The sequence below is a fragment of the Cyanistes caeruleus genome, chromosome 4 (genome assembly GCF_971803275.1).
Source record: "Cyanistes caeruleus chromosome 4, bCyaCae1.hap1.1, whole genome shotgun sequence".
NCBI classification, from domain to species: Eukaryota; Metazoa; Chordata; class Aves; order Passeriformes; family Paridae; genus Cyanistes; species Cyanistes caeruleus.
The window spans coordinates 15,535,261-15,561,782 of NC_141704.1; the positions used below are offsets into that span (position 1 = coordinate 15,535,261).

Sequence of the window (26,522 nt, forward strand, 5' to 3'; positions counted from 1 at the left end):
TTTTAGGGTTCATACAAGGAGTGGAGAATAGTCAGAATAGGTAAATAAATTCCTTTTTTTCTTGACATAATTTCTGAGATGTAGGTTTCTATAATCTATCACTTTGATTTTGAGTATAAGCTGCTAGAGAAGCTCCTGTAATTCTCATTGACAGATTTTTTGTATCTGGTGGGGACTGTGGGGACAAGTGCTGAGCAGCCATTACCCAGGAGATGCCCTCACCCACCCTTTTCCCTGCTATCTGAAGATGTCAACTTTAGGAGAGAAAGAAGGCATCACCTGCCACCTTCTGCTGTGTGGGACTGGGGTTTTTTTGTGTTTACTTCATGGAGGTGATGGTTGTCACTGGTCTTTCTAATCAAATTGCTTTTTAATTCCTGCTTTCTGCAGGATTTTCGGTATTCTGCTGAGTTCATTCAGGGGGTGTTGATAAATCTGTTGAGGCATGCAATCTTCGGATTTCCTGCTCTCCTGGCCTGCCAGGATGAGCTCCTGGGCACCAACAACATCCTTCTGCAGTGACTGGGTTGTGGGGGAGCTGGGAACCCTCTTCCTTGCTGGGAAACTGTGGTCTTGAGAGCTACACATTCCATAAATGGATAGTAAAATACACAATATGTGTTTCCCAATAGCTCAGTAATTATCCAGAAAAGTTTTACTTTTGCTGGCTTCACAATTTTATGTTTAAAGTATGTAGCATTGACCATTCATTCTGTGAGGAGAGGGGAGGGGTAGTATAAATACAGCTTTCAGTCAGCAGAAGAAGGGTTTAAATGATGATGCAGTATAACTAGTAAGGGTGGTGGTGTTCCCACTTGTTTTTTGTAGCTTCCCAAGGTCTGCAGAAGTGTTCTGTAAACTCACATTTGATTAGCTTTCATTCATCTATTTTGGTAATCTGATGCTGAAAGAGGCGTGGAGAGGTGTTGTTATTTGCATGTTTCTCACATGCTTGTTTCTTTACTGCACCAGAAATCAGTCGATGTATTTGTTACACCAAAAAAACAAAACAAAACAAAAAACCTTCTGAACTTTCAGTATGTTCTGGTTTTCTTATAGGCTGGTCCAGGGACCATCATCATGGCTTCAGGAGTCCAGGATTTTAACAGAACAGAGTCTGACAGACTGAATGAGATCAAAGGTCACCTGGAAATAGCCTTACTGGAAAAACACTTCTTACGTAAGTACAAAATGCTCTGTGGAGAGGAATGGTTTAGGCCTTCTGAAATAATTTTAATCTAACTGTAGAAGTTGGCATCAGAAATTTGAGGTGTGCTGATGTGCAGAGCAGATAGTACGTGCGTTTATGCTTCCCTAAGAAGAACTTAAAAGCATTCGCAGGGTTTCTGGGTCACTTGGGTATTTTTTTTCTCATTGCATTCCTCGCAACATACTATGTGACAAAAGCTGTATAGTTAAAGTCTTGATGTTGACATCTGCAGGTTGTCTTAGAACTAAGTCAGCGTTAATGTGCCTGCAATAGGTGTCTTTCTTTCTAGTTGTAATTGCTAAGAAGAGATGTATGAAGGGGAGACCATTTCGTTTTCGTGGAAGCTGTTTCAGCAAATAATGTATCTTAAAACACATTTCTCTTAATGTTATATGTATTATTGGTGAGTGGTGTAAGAAATACAGAGAGGAGTGTCTGTAGATTTCAAGTGTTAGTTGTTAGGGTTTATGCTTGTATATATGTACATATGTGTGTGTTATGAGAAAAAGTTGTCATTTATGGCTAGAGGCACCTGCAAGATTTTGAGGATTTTATCTCAGCAGGTCTGAACTGTTGGATTTTTAAGACAGTTAAAAACAGAAAAATGGAAAACAAAATACCTCGATAAAAGTAGAGATCTCTATAGTAAACTAGTGAGAATTCTTGCTCAGTTGCTTCCCAAAATGGCCATTTTAATATTTTGGTTTTAAACTTCAGACTATGAGGGTTGTTTTTATGTGTTCAAAGCTTGTCAGGTATTGTTTAAGGGGTAGAAATAACAAGACTATAGAATCTGTTCAATTTCTAGGCTATAATCCAATGACAAGACTTAGATTTTTATCTTCAGCATATTCTCTAGGATTTGTCATTAATTTTCTGTGACTTGTTTTTCACTTGGCAATGTTTGATATGTTTTCCTCCTGATGTGATGGAGGCCTGATGAAGGAGACTGGGCAGGCATTTATAACAAGCTGCTGTCAACTTCCACTGATACCTGGAAGAGGTATCATGGTTGGAACGTCAAGCGAAAACTGAAAGACTTGTTTGACTTGCCTTGTTAGTTTCAGTGATTTACTTGATTTTTATTTAATTATTCAGTACAGAGTTACCATGTACTCCTTCCATCCCCAAAGACACATTGCTAAAGCTCCTATTATACAAGTGTTTTTTTAAACTAGACAGGACACATGTGATTTCTCAAAGCAATCTCATGTGCAGCAGAAACAGTAGGACATAGCAGAGCTGATTAGTAGCTCTGTAGTAGGATGTGCTTTTTGATGTAAAACCATTACAGGGCTCCCAGACACTTCCATGGCTGGTGAATTCATTCTTCTTAGTATGTTCTCACAGTAACTAAATGGGGCACGCAGGTTTGTGAATACTGGTAGTCTTCAGGTTCGTGCTCTAATTTGAAAATCTTCTGATCAACTGTTACTTGTGGCTGAATCATTCTTCCCTTGTGCAGAACTTTGCAGTAAACTCTGAGGTGAAGGATAAAGAAGTTCACCCTTCTGTGTAAACTTTGAGCAGATGTTTGAGGGTTCAGGCCCATGGGGTGGTTCAGCTGGGTGGCTCGAGTCAGCCAGGGGTGTCTCCAGCCCTCACCTCCTCACCAAAGCCTGACGTCTGCTGAAATTAGAGTTGTCCTGACAAATTGTAACTCTGTACATAAAAACAAGAGTAAGAATCATAAACTGGCTGAAAAATAAATGAGATAAAGCTTATCCCTTCCTTGGCCATTTTCCATTGAAAATTTTGGGATTAAATAGGTCACCATGTTTGTCAGTTGGAGTGAAGTAGGAGTTCAGCTTTTGTGTATGGCTCCTGAGTTCTTACCTTTCCTTTTTCCTTCTGAGTTATTTTGGGATTTTTTGGTACCCAGAATGCTTCATTATTGTTGTCTTCCCAAAAGTGAACTAATGATGTGCAGAAAAACATTATGACATGTGTAGTTTGTTCATTTCGGTTTGCCCTTGAAAGAAAGCCTGGTCATTATTTTTTGAAAATCCTATTGCTGCAGTAGATGTTTTTTAGGAAGGCTAGTTGCTCTGCAGGATTTCTATACTATTTTTAGCTATGGAATTCCTTAAGGACACCTTGCTATGATTGTGATTTTGCATAAACTGCCACGTCTACATACTCCATTTCCTCCAGCTGGGCATGCAAAAATCAAAGCAATTGCTAGTTCATGAGGGAAATACCTAAAGTTTCATGCATTTGCTTTTTAGTGTGCTATGGTTCTGCTTGTTATCAGCTTGATTCTGACTTTTTTGTTTTTGCCTCTTAGATACTTTTATTTGTATTGGTCTCAGTAGCCAGGAGGTTTAAGGAGGAGAGATTTCCTTTCAGCTATATGTCATGTGTAATGTGCACATACATTACACAGCTGCAAGTCAGCGTGGGTCTGTAATTTGAGGTGCCTGGCTAAAGCTTTTCTCTAGACTCCATTCAGCTGTTAGTAGGCACAAGCAATGGGTGCAGTTTGGCCGAGTAGTACATTCAGTGAAAGACATCCCAAACTGAAGTGTAGCCTCTACAAACTGCATGGGAGATCCGGAGCAAGTAGGTATAGAGTCAAGCTGTTGTGTCTAAGGGGAAATATCTTCATCGAGATGCCTGTCTTTAGCAAAGAGGTAATCTGAACACCCGGAGATGTGAAGATGGAGAGGAATGGCTTAGCGTGTGCAGAGCTGTAAATGCAAGTAAAACGTGTCTGGAAATGCAAGGGATTTAAGCTGATGGGAGGATGAGGCACACAGAGGAAGGGATCTTGGATAATGTCTTTAGCAAGGGGGAGGGGACACCTGATTCTCCCAGTCAAAGGGGCTAAAGTTGCTTTTCCTGTCTGTGTGAGAATGGTCTTAATCTCTTTGATACAATGGCTCAGTCTGAGCCTTACTATAGGAATGCTGAAATGTGTGTGTTGGGTTTGTGGTATTGGTGTGGGTTCCTTCAGAAAGTCTCGGAACACCAGCTGAATGAAAGTGCAAAGAACTTAGTCTGCTGGAGTTGCTGGTGCATGTGGTTCTAAAAAGTTTTGTCTTGGAGCTGGTACAATCAGAATAATTTATTTCTAAAGGGTTTTCTGTTATTATAACCTAGCTTTTAACACAAGTGAACACTGCCTTAGGCTAGTTGGGGGCTCAGTTTGGGAAGGAAACTACTGATCCAGGGCAGTTAGTTTGATATGCTAAGATTAGTAGTGGTTTTAGTGTTTCCATTTCAGAACCTAGTTGTATCTTAAAAAAAAATAAAATTGTGCTTGCTGCTCTTGCATTTGAAAGACAAAACAACCAGCAAAACAGTCTTTCTGCTTTTATGCCTTTTTGTTTGAGGTAAACAGCTTGCTTCCTGTTACTTCCTGTGCCTGCTTATAGAGGGCAGTTTTGGAGATACCAGCACTCTTGTCCTGGTGCCACAAGGTGCTTTGTAAGCATACATGCACCCTGTGGTTTACATAAAGTATTAGCCAATTCTAATTCAAGGATGTTCAAGCCTTTTGCAATGCAGAAATTCAGCAGCCCAGGAAGGGTTGGTAGCACCAGCTGAGTGAAATAAACCAGGTGACTATTAGAGAAGAGGATTAGTCATGAACTGGTAAATCAAAGGAACCTCACATGAGGATGAGGAGTACTAGAAGGAAATAAAATCCTCTCCCACTAGGGTTTTTGCATTCCACTCCATACAGCAGTTTGTGGCAGGAATCTTGAAGGTCTTACCAAATCATTGGTTTCAGTCATGATGTTTATACCACATGACAAAAGTAGTTGGGATTCTGTTGCTTTCCTATTGAAATTTCTACTCTGGCACACTGTTCGTCCTTGTGCCTTTTTGAACCATTTATGTGACTAACTCCAGAGTATATTCTCTGGTTCCCACTTTCTGATGTAGATGACCCGATGATTCTTTTTAAGAGCAACCTAGCAGAATAATGACCTCATGGAAGCAGAGCTCTAGAAAACCATACATGATTCTCAGGCAGAACTGGCATGTTAGAAAGTGTTAAAACTCAGAGACCAAGCGTGTGCTGACCAGCAAAAGACTATGCTGAAAAGTTCAGTTCTGTACAGAAATGCTAATACCTCCTCAAACAGTCCCAGTAATTGTATGCAACAAATAGACAGTGAAGCTGTGCCAGAGTCCAATTACCAGCTGTGTCAGAATACCTTTGGTTTAATTTCTCCTGGTGTGAGGGTCACACCAGCTGCAGTGGCAGAGCTAGAGAAGAGCAGAACAGATTCAGTATTGGTTTTGCTGTTTTCTTACTGACCTATCAGCCTGTAGTCTGAACCATAGGTAAAGATAGAAAATCTTGAAGCAGAATCTAGAGCTGATTTGAGCTGATGTCCATAGCAGCATCTCCTGGCAAGATAACGTGCAGCTGCTGTGTTTATCTGAGAGACCCAAATACCAGCTGTGGGGCATAATAGCCATTCCTTTCTACATGGTCAACCCTTGGCCAAGGGATCCTGGTACTGCACCATGGGCTCTGAAAAAAAGTGTGCTGATACTGCTGAGGGTGCTGTGGCACTAGAGCTTACCCTGGGTTTCTCACATCCTTTACTCCTTCCTCTAAACTTCCTTTGTTTCAGTTTAAAATCCTGGACTCCCTAGCACTAAAAATGTGTCCCTGGGAAATTTACATGTCTCGTTTGAGATTGTAGAGTCCCTCTGATGAAGACTGGTTTGCCTGTGGTGACTGGTGGGAAATCTTCAATGTTTATCCTGGACACCCAGAGATGATGCAGTAAAAATACATGAGTCCAGGCTTTGCTACAGAGCTGTCTCTAATTTGCTTACTAACATCTCATTTGCTTACTAATGAGTTGCAAAATTATTTCTAGATCTGACCTCTGACTAGGAGACTTCTCAAAGACTACAGAAATTTTCTTAAGAGGTGTAGGAAAGGTTTTGCTTGTACCCAAAGATACTTACATACCATGTATGTTGAGTTCATTTCTAGCTTTCCTGGGCAAAAAAAACCCAACCCAAACTCTCCAAAACTCTGGCTTCATTTTCCTGGAAACACTGTTGGAAGAGACAGTTGTGAGCAGTGTAGGGCATTGTTTGGGGGTCAAGAGGCCTCAATACAGACTAATGAGCAGATCTCCATTTCTCATCTTCAGGGACTCTGCTCTGACTGGTGGAGGAGATAGGTTGGGCTTTTGCTCGCTCTCAGCTTGGCTTCAGCACGAGGTTCCTGAGACCAGGGGATAGGGAAAGGATGTGACTCCATGCCAGTAGAGCAGCAGGCTGGAGTCCTGGGCTGATCCTTGGTCTGAGCCTGGCTTGTGCAATCTGCCCTTGTCATTGGACAAAGCATGTACTTGATGGTGTAGGTGATGATGCTATGCATGAAGATGCCCAAATGCTGGAGGATCTTGTATTGTCACACTGCCTTTTCATGAGACTGATGAACCAAAATGCAGCACAGTGCTCAGAGGGATGTATTGTTTGAGCTCCTCCAGAGCCTTGAACAGATACCACCTACACACTGTGTTATGTACGTGGGCTGTGCTTGTTTCTGCCTTTGTGTGTGTTCCCAGCTTGGCTTTGTGAATTGCAGAAAGGGTGTGAAAACCCAGGCAGGGCAATGGTCAGCACTGTTGTGCCTCTCCCTTTTGTTTAACTGGGATGGAGATTCTGGGAGCCCCATGTGGAACCTGCATTTCCCTGCTCAGTTTAGTAACACAAAAGCCTTGGAAGAGCCTGCTGCTATTCCTAAGCCAGACGTTATTTCAACATTTATAGACTGTTTCACTTCTGCCAAAACCACAGAGTGAAAAACATTCCGGCAATAATGACAACATTTTTGCAGTTCTGTTTATTTTAGGTGGGTTTTGCGACACTTCTGGCATTTTTATTCTCTGAAATTTCTGAAAATTCATAGAGCAGCAGTATTTTTCATGACTTTTAAACTGACTTTTTAAGTGTATCCAGCAATACAAAACTTTCCACTTGATGTTTTGAGAAAGGGCTCTGTCTCAGTAAACTGTATTTTCAGGAAGTGTAATTTAAAATCCTTCCCTAATGAAGGGGAAATGATCCAGGTCTGTGTCTATTACAACATGATAAAGCTCCACTGAAAGCACTAAATGTAAATGTAAAGTTACTAATTGGTAGTTAGCATAACTATTTTGTGCAAACCTTAGCAATGGCATCTCAGTTCTTTCTAACCTCATCCACTCCAAGTAGGACATAACAGGAATGGTGAGAGAGGAGGTTGGAACAGCTTGCACAGAGGAAGAACACTTTGTCAAATATGATGTGTTCTGTAAATCAGTCCTCCTTATCACATGCAAGAGAACACTTTATATGAAACTCTTGCTGTTCAGGTGAGGAGAGTACCACCAGTGAATATTAACTGACTGAGAGAGGATGATGGTTCAGACTCAGCCTTCCCTCCACTGTCTCTGGATTGGAGTTGGCTTATTTCCTATCAGCAGAGCAGGAGCCCACGCTGCTCCCCGCCCTGTAGGCGTATGCAAAGAGGCTCAGAAACTGGTCCTCTGAATCTCTGCTTAGTGTGAGAACTGGGGCAGGAGCTCTGTCTTTGGAACAGCAAAGAGAAGCACAAAGGAGTGATGGAAATAAAACAAAGCAAAAAGTGATTGTTAAATGGCCAAACCTGTGTTAAAGTTTTTAAAGGGAAAATGGCATGACTAGTTGTGAATGTGACAGGTCACTTCTTTGTTTTGATGTTTGCAGACTGAGATGGAGAAAGGTGGTATTGAAAACGTGGGTTTTATGTTTATCTGTGGCCTATATAAAACAGGACAGAGAGGAGGAAAAGATAGGTGCTCAATAAAGATACTAAATCTTTAGTGATTCTGTCTGCCTTTTGGCTTTTCATGACACCAATATTAGTGTCTATTAGAAAATCTTTTTTGTTACATTGTCTGTATGAAAGATGCATGCAAACAAGCATGGCCTGACCACAAAGGAAAGCCATTAAATTGGCAAATCAAGTTGTTCACAAACGCAAACAAAACAAAACACCAAAAACAAACAAACAAAAAAAAGAGTTCTTCCAGACCAGTTGTCTGGCTATGGAGAGCAAGAATGCTGGTATCCATTTTGACAAAGGATATTTTAGGTCATTTTTAGGTTATTCCTTCGTAAAATACTAAGAGTAATCCTCCTAAGCAGTGAGTTTTGGGATTCCCAAGTGAAATGTGGAAGTCCAAGCATGAAAGATGACATGACTTTAAGGGATGGCTTAAAGAAAAAAGGACAGTTAATAAAGTTGAGCTGCTAGAGTGATGACTTAAATAAGCACTTTGCCAAGCATCTGGCATGCAAAGAAGTAGAATATCTCACAATGTCTGGGATCAAAAGGTAATGTTTTATCTGAAGTCTTTTGGGTAGATTATGTTAAGTTCTTCGGCAATCTCCATGGTTCTCAAGTCACTGGTGGAAAAAACATATGCCCTGGAGAAGGAGAATCATGGATTAGAAGAAGAACAGGTAGCAAATAATGCACAATTAAGCTGTGTCTAGTTATAGCTATAAACTGTGAACATGTCTTCAGAGGAGTATGTAAATTGCAGTTACTGTAACTGTACTGTAAGGAAAAAAACACGTTAGGAAATTTCATTGTGGGTTCTTCTCCATCACAGAGTTGAATGAACAGACAACATTCTTTCTTTGTCTTTGCTTTATCATATGTGATGAAGCCATTCCATGTGTTTCACAGCACTGCCATTTGCTGCTGGTTTTTAAGGTGAAGACTAAAAGCTCTTGAGTGTCTATGATGATAATAAATCTGTTTTCAGACTCCTGACATTTTGTTAGTAGTGTCATATAGTCGGTCTATTTGGGACAAAGTTGACATATTAGCTTTCTGTAGGAATTGGGAGCCTGGTAAGGGTGGAAGCTGCCTCCCTTGAGAAACTGCCAGTGTCTGGCTCTGTCAGCACAACTAGTGAGATCCAGATTGAAAGTGTGTGTTTGGGATTTAGTGTGTTTAGTAACAATTAAATAACATACTTGAACTCCAGTAATGTTCAAAGGGTTGTAAGGAGATTTACCATGATTAACATAGATGTAGAAAGGTTATTTTTGTCCTGTTAAGTACTGGTGTTTCCCCATATAAATATGACAGGGTTGCACACATGCTTTTTGCCATTTCTAGTTTTTAACTCAGTTTCCTTAGATTTAACACTAAGCTGAATTCAGGTAGCTAGACACAGTGACTATCTGTCTCTAGCTCTGCTCTGAAAGAAAATTTTGGTTGTTTTGTCCTAGAGGGGGATTTTGCAACATACCTGTAGATCTAGCAAGGAATGGTATTATGTAAAACAGCTATGAGGAGGCTCCCTAATCTACCTCCAATCCTGGGATTAAGGGAAACATCCGCTTTACTGCACAAGCAGTTTTGAATTAGAAATCCAGCATTCTACCACGCCTTTCTAGCCTGATGTATCATCCTTCTTTTCTAAACACTAGCATTTTGTTCAGTTTCACCAGGACTAAATACTTGGGTGTTTAAATGCTTTTTATCAGAACATTTCTTATAGGCAAGTATTCTGTGGAGCAAATTGAAATTTTTCATTTGCTGTAGTGGCTGATGCTGTAAGATGATGCAACAAAGCAGTGGGCGCTGCTGTCTTAGAAGTTATTTGGCATCAGCTAACCTTTTTGAAATGTTAAATCTTTCAATTTCAATTTCCAAATCCTTAGAGTTCAGGTGCGACAGTTCCATTGCACCTCACAGAGGATAAAATGCTGTAGAAAAACTGAAATGGATACAATTTTTTGGTAACCTGTGAGATACATCACTGATGATGGTCTTTATTATGGGGTCAGTTCTCCTAGGGTTTACAGTGCAATAATAAGTGTAATAATTACTGTCATTGAAACACCACTGTTGCCTTGTTTTACAGACTTTTATAGCTCATTTTAAAAGAGCAATACCATCCAGATATTGTCCTGCCTTTCTACACAAGTTGGCTTTGCTAGAGAGCTTCTAAAGCATTTTTTCAGGCTCACATCTGCTGTCACAACCTAAAGGGCTACCCAGTGTGTAGGTATTTAGCAGTTGTGACTGACTTCATAGACTTCTGTAAGACTTGAGGGTATGGAGCTTTTTTACACTAAATTCTCCACTTATTACAGATTGCGACAAAAATCATGGCTAGCAACTATACCTATGATTTATAACTCAAATATATATATATATATATGTGTGTGTGTGTGTGTGTGTGTGTGTATAAAAATATATTTATTGAGCTAAGAATTATTATAAATTCTTGGCAGCAACCAAGCAGGTCTATACTGTTACAGGCTACTACAGACTTTTCACTAATGAAGCAAACTTTCCAGTAAAACCACAGAAAATGTAGTTATGATTATTTATATGCACATATACAAATGTTTACATTAATACCAGTTTCTAGCTTATTGGACAGATGTCAGAATGGGCCAAACCATGCCAGATGTGGGAGGACAAACCAAACTGTCCTGAGTGAGGGTCCAAGGTCTCTTAGAAAGTTTGTGTGAAGAGCTCATCCTGTTTAGGAAAGGAAAAGTATGTGCAGCATGCAAAGTTCTTGGAGAGAGGAGTTTTGTTTTGGATAAAAATTATTTCATATCAGAGAGAAATAAGGAAGTGTAGGACACTTCTGCTTCAGCAGCCAGTAGATGCTGTTAATTTCTATATTTCACCTAGAATAACCAATGGATGTTGTTTTCTGTTCTCTCAAGCCAATTATTATTTTTCTGGACTGTTTTCTTTGTCTTGCAGATATAACAGCCAATGGCAGTTACCAAGTCTTACTTTGTCAGGATGTTTCTCATGTTTTCAGACTATTTTTCATCTTTTCAGATGATATGTGTTTGTTACAGTTCCTTGTTTTCGTACTTATTGGTGGTGACTCAGGGTGTCTCAGGTTTCTAGGTACCAGGCTATGCATTTCAGAGAGGCCAGCTGCACTTCTCACAAGGCTTCTGGTTCCCAGGCCTAGTTCCCAGGCTTGCCAGCATTTTCTCTGTCAGTATTTCAGCAGACATTTTCTTCTTTTAGTAATTTCCCCCCTCTAACCAAATCATCTTTATGGCTACTCACTTCACCTGAATGAATGTCCAGCTAAGACATGCACTGAGTCTCTAGCAGTATTTTAATGTTTCTTGCCCTGGAGAAGATAGTGAGCCGTGATGGATATACTTGGGAAGGAAATTGTGGAAACTGATTCATCTGGAAGCTTGACCTTTCATGTTTTACCCTTTTGTGTGTGTGCAGAGTGGCAAGGATGTTTGAATTTTGACTGACTGAAGATGAAATCCAAGGAGCCCTTCAGTCTCATCATCAAGGAGGGTACTCATCTGTAAAACCCAGTAGATGGATACCATGGTGAAATGTTCTTATGGATTCTTCTCGGGGGTCTGTGACCCCTGCTCTTTGTAGCCAGGTTCACTCATTCTGCAGGAAGACTCTTCAGGGACTGAGAAATTTGCTTTGAAAGTGTAGTTCAGGCCAAATGGTAAATTATTTCAGAGGAGAGAGCAAGGAAGAACTTCCCCCCCTTCCTCTCTCTGTGGCTTGTGTTGCTTAGCAGACTTAAGAGTATTTAACTAACTGAACACGAAGGTTTTACAGTGCCAGACCACACTGCTGCCAAAGCAGCAACAAATACTGCTTTAAGGACTTGATGGGGTGGATTTGAATTGCAGTCATGTATGGGAAAGTTAGGAAATGCTCTGAAATGTGAAGCTGACAGCCCTTAAAGTTTGGATGTTGTATTTTTTTGTTGTTTGTTTTATAGGAGTTCTGCCTCTTTCTGTGTGCCCTGTAACTCTGCCTCTTTCCATAAAGAATATTTGGCACTGCTTGTCCTTTTTGGAGGACAAGAGGTAACATTTCTGGAGGTTTTGTTTTGGTTTTAGTAGTACAAGATGTAGTGCAATTAGAACAACTGGAATTAAGGAAGCTGGAAGATCTGACTTTCAAGGACATTGAGGTTAATTTATAATGTGTGTGGTTTTCTTATATACACAAAATGCATAGTCACTTCCTCTTTAATAAAACAAAAAATGCGTAATGAAGAATTTTTTCCCTTTAATGGTCTTGAGAAGATAGCATCTCTGTCAGGCTTTGGAACTTTCTGTGATATCTTCATGATATTGCACAAGCTCCAGTGCACTTGAAGTGCAACAGATGTTTCCCCTCAGCTGTGTGCAGGCTCTTGCTCTGGAACAAGGCAAGCGTTTGAAAGTAGGGTAAACAAATTATAACTGTAGTTTTCTTGTTGGATTTAAAATTCCTTGTGGATATGCAGTTAGGAACAGCTCCACGTAGAAGTGTGGCCTTATAACCATATCTTTCCATTAATTTGCAGGAGAGACAATACCTGCTGCAACAGTGACATTTCCCTGCCCTATCCTTGGGGATTCTCAGTTTTAGTTGCTGGAGGATAACTTGGTTTCTGTGCTCCAGCTCTTCTTCCCAGGGTCACCATGTCTCAGTGGGGAGATGGATAACATCACTGCTTGCTCTTTGGTGGAGTTCAGTCTGTAGCCTCACAGTGGAAGCCATTGTGTTGTCCCCTTGATTCCTGTATCTTCTTCCCATCTCTCCTAATTCTGTGCTCTAAAGCTCTTCCTGCTGCAGGAGTGCAGACAGTCCCCCAGCAGCAGGTGAAGTGATTGGACACACTGCACTAGGGCTTCCTGCAGGGCATGGAGAGTGTATCAGTTCCTCTGGATATTTGCACTGCAGCTTCAGACCTTCTTAAGAAGCATGGTGATTGGAGTCAGAGAGGCTCAGATACCAAAAGTCTCTGATTATCAGAGATTTAGAAGGCAGTATGTGAAAATAAACAAAAGAGATTGTGTAACAGTCCTCTGGAGGGTATAACATAATATACCAATTTTGTAAAACAGTGTTAAAAGCCTGAACCCCCTGTGTTTGTGATGATAGTGGAAATAGCAAGTAGTTTATGTTCTGGTTTGTTGTAAACTTGAAATACACCTGCTGTTCTATTATTGATTGTTGTGATTGAGCTTAAAAACCATCCCAGAGAACAAAATGTAGAGTTTGGTTTAAAAAGAAAAAAAAAAAAGAAATATCTCATGTATGCCTGTCTGGGAAATGTTGTCTGTAATAGTGACCCCATTTTAACTCTAGAGTAAAATAAGGTCATGAGCAAGGACACTGCCAGTGACAAAAGCAAGGCTAATTAGCCACAAAAAAGCCTTATGCATACTTGATACTAACTTCATGTGAAGACGCTGTGAGACTGTGTATGTGTTTTTATAAGTAAATAAGTGAGTGTGTTTATATATATAATTATTACACATAAGTTAGTAGGGCACACAATAACCTTGGAAAAGCGTAAGAATTCTAGCTTAGTTTGTTGTTTCACAACCCTTTCTGTATGGTGCTGAGGCTCATAGAGGGACCATCTGACTTGGTGCCAGAAATTAATGGGCATGGGTTTATATGGCATCATATACCCTGTTTTGAGTTCATGGTTTCATGTTTTCCCACCCACAGACATGAGGGAAGAAAACATATACTTTTTTTTTTTTGTTATGACCACTGGATTTAGCAATAGACAGCCTTTCCTGCTGATTATTTCTTTGGGGAATGAAGAGTATGTTGTGTTTAAGTAAAGATAGCTTGTACCAAGGGCTTATTTTGCATCTTGAAAAGAAAACATTAGACTTGTTTTCCTCCTTGCTTAACAATTGTAATGAAACATTTTGTACTTGATACAGCTGTGTGCTTTTTAGCAAGTCTGTCTAGCCCCTGAATACTTGTTTTCTTCTGGTGAACATATTTGGTATAGCACAGCTAAAAAAATCCCCCACAACTTACCTGTCATAATTAGATTTAAAATTTCTTAAAGAAATACTTCAGGATAACTAAATCTTTATCTTCTTCTTTAATTAACAGAGGAGGAGCTCAGGAAGCTGAGAGAAGAAACAAACGCTGAAACGTTAAGGCAGGAGCTAGAAAAGGAGCGGCAGAGGAGATTAGAACTAGAACAAAGAGTCAATGAAGTACTTAAAGCAAGGTAAGAGGAACTTCTTCACTTTAAAGCTAAAAGCCACTCAAGAATGCTGACTGTCTCTGGAAAATGCCGTTAAAAGCTTATGTTTCAAGCCTAGGTGCTCTTAAAATAAATCAGTAGTTCACAGAGGGATCAGCTGTCTATGTTGTCCTGTAAAACTACATAATTAACATTCATGTACATATAAGTTAATTTGCCATATATACTGCTGTACCTACAGAAGTGCCATGACACTTTCTAGATGAGATATTCTTCTTTTCACCTCTTCTGATACCCTAACTCTGGGATCTTGCCTGCCTGTATCTACTGAATGCCAGAGCCTTTGTCATGCCATTGCATACAATTACCTTTCTCAAAACCAGTGTCTTCTCCAGACTGCCCAATCCTCGTTTCTCCTATTCTAGCAGCAGCAGGCACGTCCCAGTGCCACAGCAAAGCCTTAAATGCATGTGAGTAACAGCAATTTGAGCTTTCCTTGCCACTGCAATGACAGATGGAAACACCTCCCCATGTCCCTAGGTCCTTTCACCCTCAGGGACATCTATCTTAATGATGCAAGGCATCACATTTGATGTTGTCTCTCATTCCTCTGTTTAGCTACATAGATCTTAAGACCATGGCAGTTGCTTGGGGGCCTGGTTGTTCTAGACCACTTGTGTCGTAGCTGCCTGTTTTATCTTCCCCAGCAGAAGCTGAGATTACTCAGCTGAGCAGCAGGATCTGTGGCTCACCACGAAGTGCTGTCATCAGAAAATAGTGCAGGCTGAGTTGGTGATCCCATGCTAAGCACTGCCAGTTACTTAGAGGTGACAGGCAAGAGCAAACAGGCAAAACATTTTGCTTGGATATGCGGTTTCCCAACGCCATGCAAACTCTTCCCAGCATCCTGCTTCCTTCTGTACTCAGGTGTAAAAATACCTTCCTGCTAGGGCCAGTCCACATTCACTGGTAGCAATGGAAATAGGAGCTATTTATGGGAAACATGTGGGCCTAGTTGCTTTGGGTGGGTCTGTCTACTTCCTGATCCTATGGAATCATGGAATTATTTAGTTTGGAAAAGACCTTCAATATCATCAAGTCCAGCCGTTAACCCAGCACTGCCAAGGCCACCACTAAACCATGCAGTTCAGAGCCACATCTGCATGTCCCTTAAGTACCTCCAGGGATGGTGACTCAACCACTTCCCTTGGTAGCCTGTCCCAGTGATGGAGAGCCCTTCTGGTGAAGGAATTTTTCCTAATACCAAATATAAAACTCCCCAGTGCAACTTGAGGTTATTTCTTCATGTCCTATAGCTTTTTATGTGGGAGAAGAGGCTGATCCCCACCTGTCTACAGCCTCCTTTCAGGCAGGAGACGGCAATGAGATCTCCCCTGAGCCTCCTTTTCTCCAGCCTAAACTGCCCCCATTCTCTCAACCACTTGTTGTAAGCATGCACAAAGACTTTATTTACTGGTGTCAGAAAGTACATTGCTGTCTTTCACTTCAGTCTGTTTGCAGACCTGTTATCCATGAATTTATTTAACACTACTAAGTGCTGGAACTATCTTCTACTAGAAACTATTGTATTTAACACTAGTAAGTGCTGGAGCAATCTTCCACTGGAAACTATTGAGACAATAATTACAGAATTCCCTTCTTAACTCTAAAGAAGGATTTTATTTGCTTTCCTTTTAAACAGATTTTATAGCGGTTTGAAGAAGTGTCCCGTAGTTACAGAATTGTAAGATTTGGTGAATAACTGTTCGGCATTCAGTTTTTTTGCCATCCTTAATGAGTCCTTTCTTCTTACATGCTCTCCAGACTAAAGAGTTCCAGCTTTTCCACTGTCTCTTTAAGAGTACTTCATCCTTTTCATCACTTCAGTTGCCATTCTTTAACTGTTTTAAGAGTTTGAACAGTATTCAGAGTGTTGGTGCATCAAGGCTTTAGATAAAAGATAGATTAGGCCTTCCCTCTTACTCTCAGTACCAACTACAGGGGGATTTTTTTTTAGGTGATATTTCACAGGGATGGTTTTCCAAAATCAGTGGTTCTGCAAGGGTGGTCTATGTGAAGTCTTGACCTGTGCTGCCAAGTCAGCTTAGAAGGGGCTCTCAAAGTTCCTTGTGGATGAGTCTGGTTCCCAAGCCAGCACCACAACTGTGCAGTGGGAAGGTGGCCCAGACTGCTCCGATCTGGATGTTTTTTGAGTGACATTTTAAAGTTGCTCTTACATCTGGGATGTGAGAGTGCATTTTTATTGCTGGTGCTGGTTGGTGTGGCTGTGCTTCCAGACTGCTATTGCCTTTTAGAGCAGACAGTTGAAGAGGAGAAACTTGGGCCTGTTGCATGCTGAGAGCATCTGCCAGCACAATAACAGCTGTACAAAGCAGTGAGCCTTGTTGCTGTTGGAAGATGAAACTGATGCTCAAGGAGAGGATACTTTCTTCCCTGTGACTTGTTGCCTTGAAGAAGTTGCTTGAGGGCAAACTCCACGTGCTTGTCTTTGGTGCTGGCACAGGCCTTCGGCTTTGTCCCGAGGGCAGCCATGCCTGTCGTGCACAGGGAAGGGGGAAAGAGATCCCATTGCTGCGAGTCCTGGAGGAGGATGAGGAGCTGTCTCCTTCTGCAGGAAGGTACACATCATCCTGCTCTGTTTCAGAACAAGAAGGCTGACTCAGAGTCTGATCTGGCCCACTGCAGCTTATGAGTACAGGTTTTACAGAGAAAATAGATGGAAGGTCTTTGTTTATCAATATTTGTGTCAACATCTGTGCCTTGTTGGATTGTCATTCTAGCAGGAGTGGCATTGCTAAATTAAGGTACGATGACATAGCTCCCTGAATGCCATTTAGATATCTTAAGGATTACATTAGCTTGGTATTGCACTTGGGGATTACATTCAGCCAATTATCCTCTCTACTCAAGTGTTTCTCTAAGTAGTCTTACTACTATTTCAACCTTTTTGTGATAGGCAGGTGACAACAAAATAAGACTTTGAAAATTTTTCAGTTTCTACCCAGGAGGAGAAAAATCTGTTTGTCTATTGATTTTCTCTTAACTTGTGCTTCATTGTGTGAAATTCTTCACTGCTTACAGTATTTTACACTTCAGTGTAGATATTTAAAAATACTTTTATTAGGACTATAGGTGAAATGTTGCCTTACATAGTCAGATATGTAAGGGGTCATATTTATTATGCCTGATGGAAATTTAATTTTGTTAAGCAGAGTAACTGCAGAAGGTTTTATCTGCTTATGTCAAATTCACTCTGCTTCTAAGGTAATTGTTTTCAGTTTTAAAATAGATATTTATATGTCCCCTGGTAGGGGAGAGAGCAGCTTTTTGGTGCTTAGTTGAAAGCTGAGGTTCGTGTGTACTGTTCTTTCTGCTTGCAGATGTAAACTGCTAATGAAAACTAAACTATATTGTGGTATATATACAGAATGAAATTACTTTAAAAGTTACAGTATTCAAAAGTATTTATGAGGCAGATCAATACATGTAGTAATATAAAACATGATGAAAAAATGTTTGGCAAGGAGAAAAGTTCACAATCTAATTTTTTTTTCTAGTGAAAAACATGGGCTTTCTTCATTGAGGTCGCAGTTGTGCACAGGGAAAGGGTGGAGTAGAAGAAGAGGATTTTTGGTGCTTTTGTTTGTCATGGTGTTTATTGTTTGTATATCTGATTGATATGCAGTTGAAGTTTTCCACAGATATAGTTCAGAACATCCCAGCATTTGGTATGGCAGCTGAAGCTTATGACATTTCACAAGCAGAATGATGCATAAATAATCTGAAATAGTTTGTGTGAGCTGTTACTGACATATTTTGCAAATTGTGAGCTACAATCTTGGAGAAAACAAAAATAACAAAAAGTTTTGCAACAACTCTTACCAGCAGCCTGTGACTTATGCAGCGCACCTTGTTATTAGTATCATTGTGAACTACTTTTACAAGGACCAAATAGACAGTGCTTCCGCATAAGTCACTGTTTCTTCATTGTGGATGAGAATAGCAAGGGCTTCTGAAATAGTTTGTGTATTTTAATGGGAAGGAGATGGAAGGAGATGAAAATTATTTAACTTGTTTTTTTAAACAGCTCTTCAGGGTAAGAAGCTATGCATACCTGAAAGATAGGTTTTTAGACTAGGCTAAGAGAATACTGGCTTGTTTTTGTGTGTATGAAGTTGGAATGTGCTTTCAGTGGAAGTACACACATATTCAGGTTGCATTAAACAGTAGGAAAGGTGTTAATAGCCTTGAATGTCTTCTAAAACAGTGTTTGAAAAACTAGTGGTGGGTTGCTTGTGAACCTGGAGTTAGCCTGTGGGAAAATTGCTTTGAATACGTCTGAGAACAGGTGACTGCACCTGTTGTGCCCAGCAGTTCTTATCTGCATCCAGTTTTTTGAGGGCATCTGTTGATTCACACACATTTCGACCTGCAGCTGTGTTCAGGGCCTAATAAGCCCAAACAAAAAATGTTTATTTAAGGGAAATGCCCTTCAGTGTCAAGGTTCCCTTAACTTTTGTGTTACACTTGCAGCTAAATAACTAAATGACATTTGGGTGCTGTTCATGGGGCAGCAGTGAATAGACACTGTCTCAGAGTATGCTAGTTGCTTTTGAGTGGTACATGTGCCTGGTCATGAACAGCTCTAATATTCATTAATATTGATGCTTCCCTAACCTCAGTATATTAAAAAAAAAGAGAGAAGGAAAAAAAGGCAGTTTGTGTTTGTCTCCTCCACTGTCTGAGGTTGCTCTTAGCTGTTTTAAACAGCCTGTGCTTTAAATGGCTGCAATCTCTGGCTGCATGAAGATGACCTAGCTTCATGTTGGGGATGTGTTGATGTTACTAGTTACACCCCTTTTCTGGATGAAAAGTGTGGTCCAAGAGGAGTTAATGCAGCCTGTGTTCTTAGGTTCAGGCTGCGGTTAGGAAGCCCACGTAGGAACATAGTGTTATTCTGAGGATTGTTTATGTTTTTCAGCCTTTTAAATCATCTCTGGCATGAAGAGTAGTTCAGAAACTCTGAAAGATAATTTCTTCCCTCCGTCAGTGGTCTTGATGAACTGGATGGTTCAACATGACCTGGTTTTGGAATTGAACTTCCCAGTAGGTGTGCAAGCCCAAACAATGAATTCTGAGCTTCCTGTCGTGGATATGTCTGAAGTGGCTAATTATAACCTGATTCACAGGTGCAGTAATGAGCTGTCATTAACCTGATGATTCGTAAAGGTCAGGTTCTTCATGGGGAAGAAGTAACAGGCAGATGGCAAGTAAGACACTGCCAAAAAAATGCAATAAAAGCACCAAGAAGGGCCAAAGCCAACTGTCATGTGCTCCTGATGGGGCCCAGTAAGGCTCTGTACAGAACTACTTCTTGATGAGATTTAGATTTTTTGCCTAAGAAACATGGGGAGTAATGATGCTGTGATGCTTCTGGAAATATATCCCAGCATGTCAAAGGAAGACCCAGGCTGAAGGCTCTGGCAGCTGTCAGTGGTGGGATCTCATCTTGGCTCTGTCACAGGAGCTGTTCTGGTGTGACACCACCCCAGTCAGTGCCTCCACACAGCTGGAATGGGTTGAGTAGCTGGCTCCTGCCTGCTTGTGGTTGTCCACCTCTTTTCCACAGAAATGTGTCTTCAGCTTCAATGAAACACAGTTCCAACAACAGATTTCAGATGAAAATGCTCAACTCTATAGTGTAACCATCTGATGTGTGGCTGATAGAGGAAAACAAGATACCACTGTATAATAGTCGATGCAAATTTGATCATGTTTATTGCTGTCTGCTTTTTGAGAGCTGGAAATGGAGGAGATGCAAGGGTGTAGGAGAAGAAGGAAAGACAGGAGTTTTTAGTTGAGGGACCCGTGGTGCATATAGAAGCTGGGGGAGAATGGCACCATTCTCCAGGAACCAAATAGCAAAAGAAAATAAACTGATAAAAGGTGGCTTTTGAAAAGAAGAGTTGCTGCAAATACAGAAGCCGTGGGGAAAAGTCCTGACTAGCCATGAAAACAAGTGTCTTTCAAAGCAAAAGACATTGAATGCAGCTCATCAACACCAATAAATGTCAAGCTGTAATTCATAAATCAGTAAATTACTTCTAAATGTTCTTTTTAGAAATGAACAAGGATGTGGAAAGCTCATTAAGGATGGGTAATGCTTAGGAAGGAAGGGAAGTAACAAGTTCCATAGTTTCTCCATCATATTCATTGATATATGGTAATGTTGGGGCAGCACACAATAGTAATGACCTTTTCCATGTGCAGACATTACAGTGGCATCTTTTTCTAATGTCCTTTCCAGAGGAACAGCAGGAGAGAGGACTTTATGTCTGTCTGTATTGCTGCAACTGGTCCAGTGCAGTGGGATCCCTCTTCTTGCTCTTCATTTGCTGACCATGTTTCACTTGATTCCCTTCCTGAGGAGCAAAAGATGACAGGAACATTTGAAAGTATTTACATTGCCTGATAAATGAGTGATCATGAAATTGCTCAACTGACACTTCTTTGTTTCAAGAAGTAATCTTTTCAATCATACAGTTCCCTGTCAAGTAAAGCTTGCTGTGGCTGGTGTTTTGTTGTCAAAGCTCCTGCTTCATTAGAAAAATCTTTCTGTATGATATCTGCATGGATGACTGAAGGCTTTGGGACTGAAGCCTGAAGTATTCTCAAGATAGGTTGGCAGTTGGAGGCTGTGTACAAATGTAATTCGAAGCCTTGCACATGTACAGAATGCCAAAATCATTTGTGTTTTAAAAAATCTGTTCACTTTTAATGGATGAGAATATTCTTGACTCATTTTGAAAGGTGAGACCAATGATGCCTGCTGCTTGACATATATTTTTAGAACATTTTTGTTGCAGTTTTTCAGGCTATTTGAGTTTTTCAAGATATTTTTCAAATTGGTTGTGATCCGTATATTTTGAGAGCTTACAGCATAACATTTTAAGTCATTCTTAACACCTGTTCCTCTTGTGAAGTTGAGTGGTGTTTGACCCTAGTAGCGATGGCAGAATTCAAGACTCATGCATTAAATTGTGGTTTTGCTCTACTGCGATGGTTATCAGCTTGTGATATGGAATCCCTTTTAATTTATTGCTGTGGGAAAAGTCATGGCTCTGAAGAGTTTTCCTGGCAGGCACTGCAATGAATATACCACACAAAGGCATAAATAATGCAAGAAATTTGATAGTACATTGTTGAGCAGTTTTAAGATGAAATTGAGCTGTTGGCGACAGGAATGGCTAAACCCCGCCTCTCCTCACAGTGGATGGTATTTCCCAGGATTCTAAGTGCAATGAATATTTTGAGTCTTGTGAGAGGGTACAAGCTGGTTTTTCTCTTGTCATGATTGTATAATCTCAGCTGTGGAAACCATGGAGGTTCTAATGCTTCCTTTACCTAAAAGGGAATAAATTTTTCCTTGGTAACATTTCACATTGTTTCTGTTTTATTTGTAGGGCAGAAGAGGTGCCTGCAGCTCAGCAACCTGCAAAGCCACAGGCACAAGCCAATGGAACAGGTGAGCTTGGTCAGATCTCTAACAGCCCTTCAATTCATTTGGATTTTTTTGTTTATTTTTGATCTTTAGAAGATCAAATCTTGCTTCTGAAGGAGTTGAATATGAATGACAATTCAAACAACTTCTCTCTTTGTACATGATTCTGCATTTACTTTTTGTAGTTGACTTTGCAAGGAATTTATTGTGTATTGTAAGGCCTTTAGGTATGTAATGAAACCTGTTGGCTCATCTCATCATTCTCGCATGCCTTGCTGATCCTTGACTTACCAGAAAACAGGTGTAATACATAGAAAAAAATGTTCTGTTTTGTTCTTAGTTGCAGAAGTTCTTTTATGCCACTAACCATATTACTACTTCCTTCCTCTAAAAGAAGAGACATTCTGGAGAGGGAGTAAGCTTAAGAGTTAAAAATTTTTTGACACCTACACTGTTATCTACATTTCTCAAGCTGATGCTTATTATGAATTCAATAATGTACCAATGTCTGAAAGAACTAAGGCAATAGTCAAAGTCTGAATCTTTCAGTACATTTTTACTTTCCTTCCTACAGCTTGTAATCAAGACTTAGGCTTTTAAATATGTAGACTAAATCTGAAATTCTCCCCCCTGTACTTCCGTAGTGTCAATGCTTTCTGTTATGTGAAGCTGACAATTTTTTCTCTTGTCAAAATTTCTTTCTCAGTACTTTCTGAAGTATTAGCATGTGGGAAGCTACTTCATATTTTTGTTCTCAAATGGAAGTGGTGTCTCAGCTGTAAATAATCACTAGATTCGTTGTTTTTCTAGATTTCATTGTAAATCATTAATAAATAATTTTACTATATTTTTGAGCACCAGTGGCTTTTTCTCAGGAGCTTAACTGCATCATTTTGGCTGTTGTAATCTTCCATGTCTCTGTTTAATTATGTATTAATGTCATGGAGTTCTGTACTAAATTTGGTCCTGGAGTAATTATGACCAGTATCCTCTTTGTGACATTGCTGTATTGAGCTATGTTTCCAAATAGTCAGTCTGTTCCTTCTAGACCACTGTTTTGTGAGTTACAGGTGATTGATTAGTCCTCACTTGCTGTGCCTTAAGGCTTTTACCCTGATGTTATTTCCATGTACCCCTATATTATGTTATATTTTTCCACTGAAACTGACGTACAGAAAGTGTGCATCACTTCATTATTTTGCTGTGTAAGACTTCCTAGGTAGTATTATGACTGTATATTCCATATATAGAATGTGCCATGTGCAACATAATTTATGAAGGCTGACTTTAGAAAAAATGAAACTATGTGTTTTTTTGTATAGCTTTCACAATCTTTATTAAAGTTTTTTTAAAAAATCCTTATCTACACATACAGTCTTTATAAACTATCAGTGGCTGGAAAGTGGAAGTAAAAACACCTCTAGCAGAATCTTGCTTATGTTTCCACTTCCCTTTCCTGTCAAATCCCTATGGCTGCAAGGTGGTTTTTGAGCTCTGTGCTCAGGAGTGTTTTGCTTTGCACTTGCTTTTCTCAAGGTGACCCTTCAGCACAACAGAGAGCTGATATTTACGTCAGTCTTTTCTTTACAGAAATCTCTTTACCAGAAAATGTTTTTACTCTGTTTGCTAAAAATTATTCTTTGTTAGGATGTTTTAATCTTCGGGTAATAAGGTGCTTCCATGCTGTCGTAAGAGCAATGCAGGAGTCACCTTTACTCCTATTTTACCAATTTAATGCAGCTGGGGCTCTTGTGCAACAGCATAAATAAATTGCAGGTTTCCACGGAGTGTTGGTGAAGGATGAGGAAGCTGTACAAAGTGTGCTTCCCAACAAAGTGTGGTGTGTGGGAACAGGGGCTGGCATTGGATAAAGATGTCTTCTAGCATTATCCTGATCCTTAGTGCTTCTCTTTTACAGATAAGAGTAGTCACACAGTCTCTTCAAGACTCCAAAAGTGGTTTTTTGACAAATTTGGGGAGTATGTTGAGGACTTCAGATTTCAGCCAGAAGAGAATACAGTGGAAACAGAAGAGCCACTTAGTGCTAGAAGGTAAATCCCTGATGTCCTTGTGAGAAACTGTTGGTGCCTTTAGAAGTTGTTTTTTTTTCTCACTTTTTTTTTTTTTAAACAATCTTTTGTATGGTTTGAACGAGTGTTTCAATAACAAATAGTAGCATCAAAAGTGCAGAACTACCTCTAAAGTTTTGTGACTGCTTTGGACAAAGGCTGAGATTTTATCTGCTGTCTGAAATAAAATAAGATCTGTATTATTTACCAGATTTTGTCACATGCCTCCTAGAAACTGTGAACAAAGTCTTAGATAGGCTGGAGAGCTTTTAAACTTCAGTTTTCAGTGTGATGCAAGGTAGACTGTATAAGTTACTAGAAACACATTTTGTAACAGGCAAGAATGAAGCTTTATGCACATACAGTTGATAACTGTGAAGAGTATTTCAGGGATCAAATGTAGACAAGTGTGCACTAGTTGTCTATTTAACAAGTTGTCTTTATCTATTATTTTTCAGGTTGACTGAAAATATGAGAAGATTAAGTAAGTACTTAGCAGTATTTTATTTGTTGTATTTGTTCTAGTTTCATTTGGGAGAATACTTGTGACTTGTTGTCAGTGGTCTACATGCACTGCCTTCAGAATACCTTTTAAAGAACAATATTAAACTTCAGCTTTGTGTGGTTCTTAACTTCCAGTAGGTTAGCCACAAAATCTAGATCCCTGTTATCCGAGGAGCCTGACTCAGCTCTCCAGAACGTTGTCACCAGTGATTTCCAAGTCTTGATCTTCTCTCCGGGCTTGGTGTAGGCTACTGGAGAAGAGCAGGTGGAAGCAGCACTTGAGTCTATGAGCTCTTCCAGTGCCTTGGGTGTGCCCTTCCACTTACTTCATCTGCTGCTTTGGTTGTGCTGCTGATTCTTAATGAAATCTAGTACTAATTGCTTAATTACTGCACACGAGAATTGTGTTTAGGATAGCCGAATCTCAAGCCAAACAAATTAGGACAAGTCAGAGGCTCTCTTGAAGAAAAACTTGAAAAGTTGTGAGTTCTACTGCAAAAGAGAGTGAGAGCTTCTGAGGCTCTCTCTGCAGGAGGTGTCGGCAGTCTTCTCATCAGGAAAGGCAAAACTGGTGTGGTCCAACAGAGAAGGCAAAAGTGGTTTGCAGCAGCCCTCTCTAGGTTTCCTTGTGTTCCCTAGCTGGTTTGCCCAAGTAGTGAGAGAGTGTAGAGGAAGAGGGTAAAAGTTAAGAGAGTTTTAGGGAGCTGAGGAAGAGCTCCTCTTGCTCTTGCTGCTGGGTGCACCTGGCTCTGGGCCTCTCCCAGCACAGGTCAGGCTCCCATGCAGTGACAACAGGACCAAGGGTCTGCATAGGTGGGAGAGACTTCTTCAGGGAGTCATGTGCTGGGTTGCTTGGCTTAGGAAGAGTAAGCAGCAGTGCTAGCAATGGGTAGAGTCCTGCAGAGATACAGCCAAGAGATCTTGCCTGGCTTTAATCTAGCTGGTAAAGCAGCAGCAAGGGAGGAAAGGGCTCTGGATGTTGTCTACCTAGACTGTAGTAAAGCCTTTGATGCTGTTTCCCACAGTGTTCTCCTGAAGAAAGTGGCTGATCATGGCTTGGACAGGTGTATGCTTTTCTGGGTGGAAAACTGGCTGATGGCCAGGCCCAGAGAGTGGTGGGAGATGGAACATCCACCTGGTCTCAAGTGGTGCCCCCAGAGCTCAGTACTGGGGTCTGTGCTGTTTAATGTCTTCATCAATGGTCTGGGCAGAGGATGGAATGCTCCCTGTCAGTTTGCACATGACACTAAGTTGGATAGGAGTGTTGATCTGATGGTGGACAGGAGGGCTCTGCAGAGAAAATCGTTTAGGGACATGGTTTAGTGGTGGATTTGGCAGTGCTGGGCTAATAGTTAAACGCAATGATGATCCTAAGGGTCTTCTCCCACCTAAATAATTCTGTGATTCTAAGTTGTTCCTTGGTGGCTTGTACTTCAGTGAGGTTAATGTACATTGTTTTACAGTGAGACAAACTGACTTGTGCAGTGGTGTTTGTCGTAATAAGAACGTGGGTGAGAGCAAGCTGCTTTTAGCAGCCAGGGTACCCCTGTAAAGGATGCTGATTTTTTTCCCTTTGTCTATACTTAAGAGTTTAGACATAATCTTTGTCTTGGGTAACACTTTAGTTTTTGGAAATGCATTCTTTAATTGTTCAGTTACATTGGTGGCTTTTATTTTTATTTCATTTGGATAGGCCTTTTTTATCATTACATGTTTTGAATATTCCTATAGTTTTCTAATTTGATTGTTTGTAATTTACAAGTCATTTAACCACTGCCAGCTAATTCTAACATTTTTTTTTTAATCTCAACTTCCATTTAGAGAGAGGTGCCAAACCTGTTACAAATTTTGTGAAGAATCTTTCTGCCTTACTAGACTGGTATTCTATCTACACTTCTGCTATTGCCTTTATTGTAAGTTATCCTACTCCTCCAGGAGTAGTAAGAACTTGAAAAAATACATTATTTGCTAAAATTCTTTGAAACTGCCGTATCTGCATAGGGGTTGTGCTACAATTCAAGTCAAATCAAATGGTATAATGTCATTTGACACAAAATACCAGTAGTGGTCACTTCCATTATATATAAAACCAGTTCAATTATGTTTCCCGGGCCTCTTGTTGCATAGTTTTGTAACTGTTAAAATAACTTAGAACTATCTCAGTATTGTTCACTCCTTTCTTGTTTCTCATCTCCCAGTCCTGGTAATTCAGTGGTTACTTTGGC

General features: G+C 40.2%; 1 protein-coding gene across 3 annotated transcripts in view; it reads left to right on the top strand.

Annotated features, from left to right (window-relative positions):
- The window catches only part of GRAMD4 (GRAM domain containing 4), a 75,896-nt gene that overhangs the window by 31,407 nt on the left and 17,967 nt on the right, over window positions 1-26,522 (top strand). For all 3 annotated transcript variants that reach the window (XM_086886865.1, XM_023918656.2, XM_023918655.2), the window contains exons 3-8: window positions 1,060-1,180; window positions 14,106-14,226; window positions 21,687-21,748; window positions 23,643-23,775; window positions 24,252-24,277; window positions 26,119-26,210. In XM_086886865.1, the coding sequence (XP_086742991.1) occupies window positions 1,060-1,180; window positions 14,106-14,226; window positions 21,687-21,748; window positions 23,643-23,775; window positions 24,252-24,277; window positions 26,119-26,210 (555 nt within the window). The remainder of the gene's footprint in view (window positions 1-1,059; window positions 1,181-14,105; window positions 14,227-21,686; window positions 21,749-23,642; window positions 23,776-24,251; window positions 24,278-26,118; window positions 26,211-26,522) is intronic.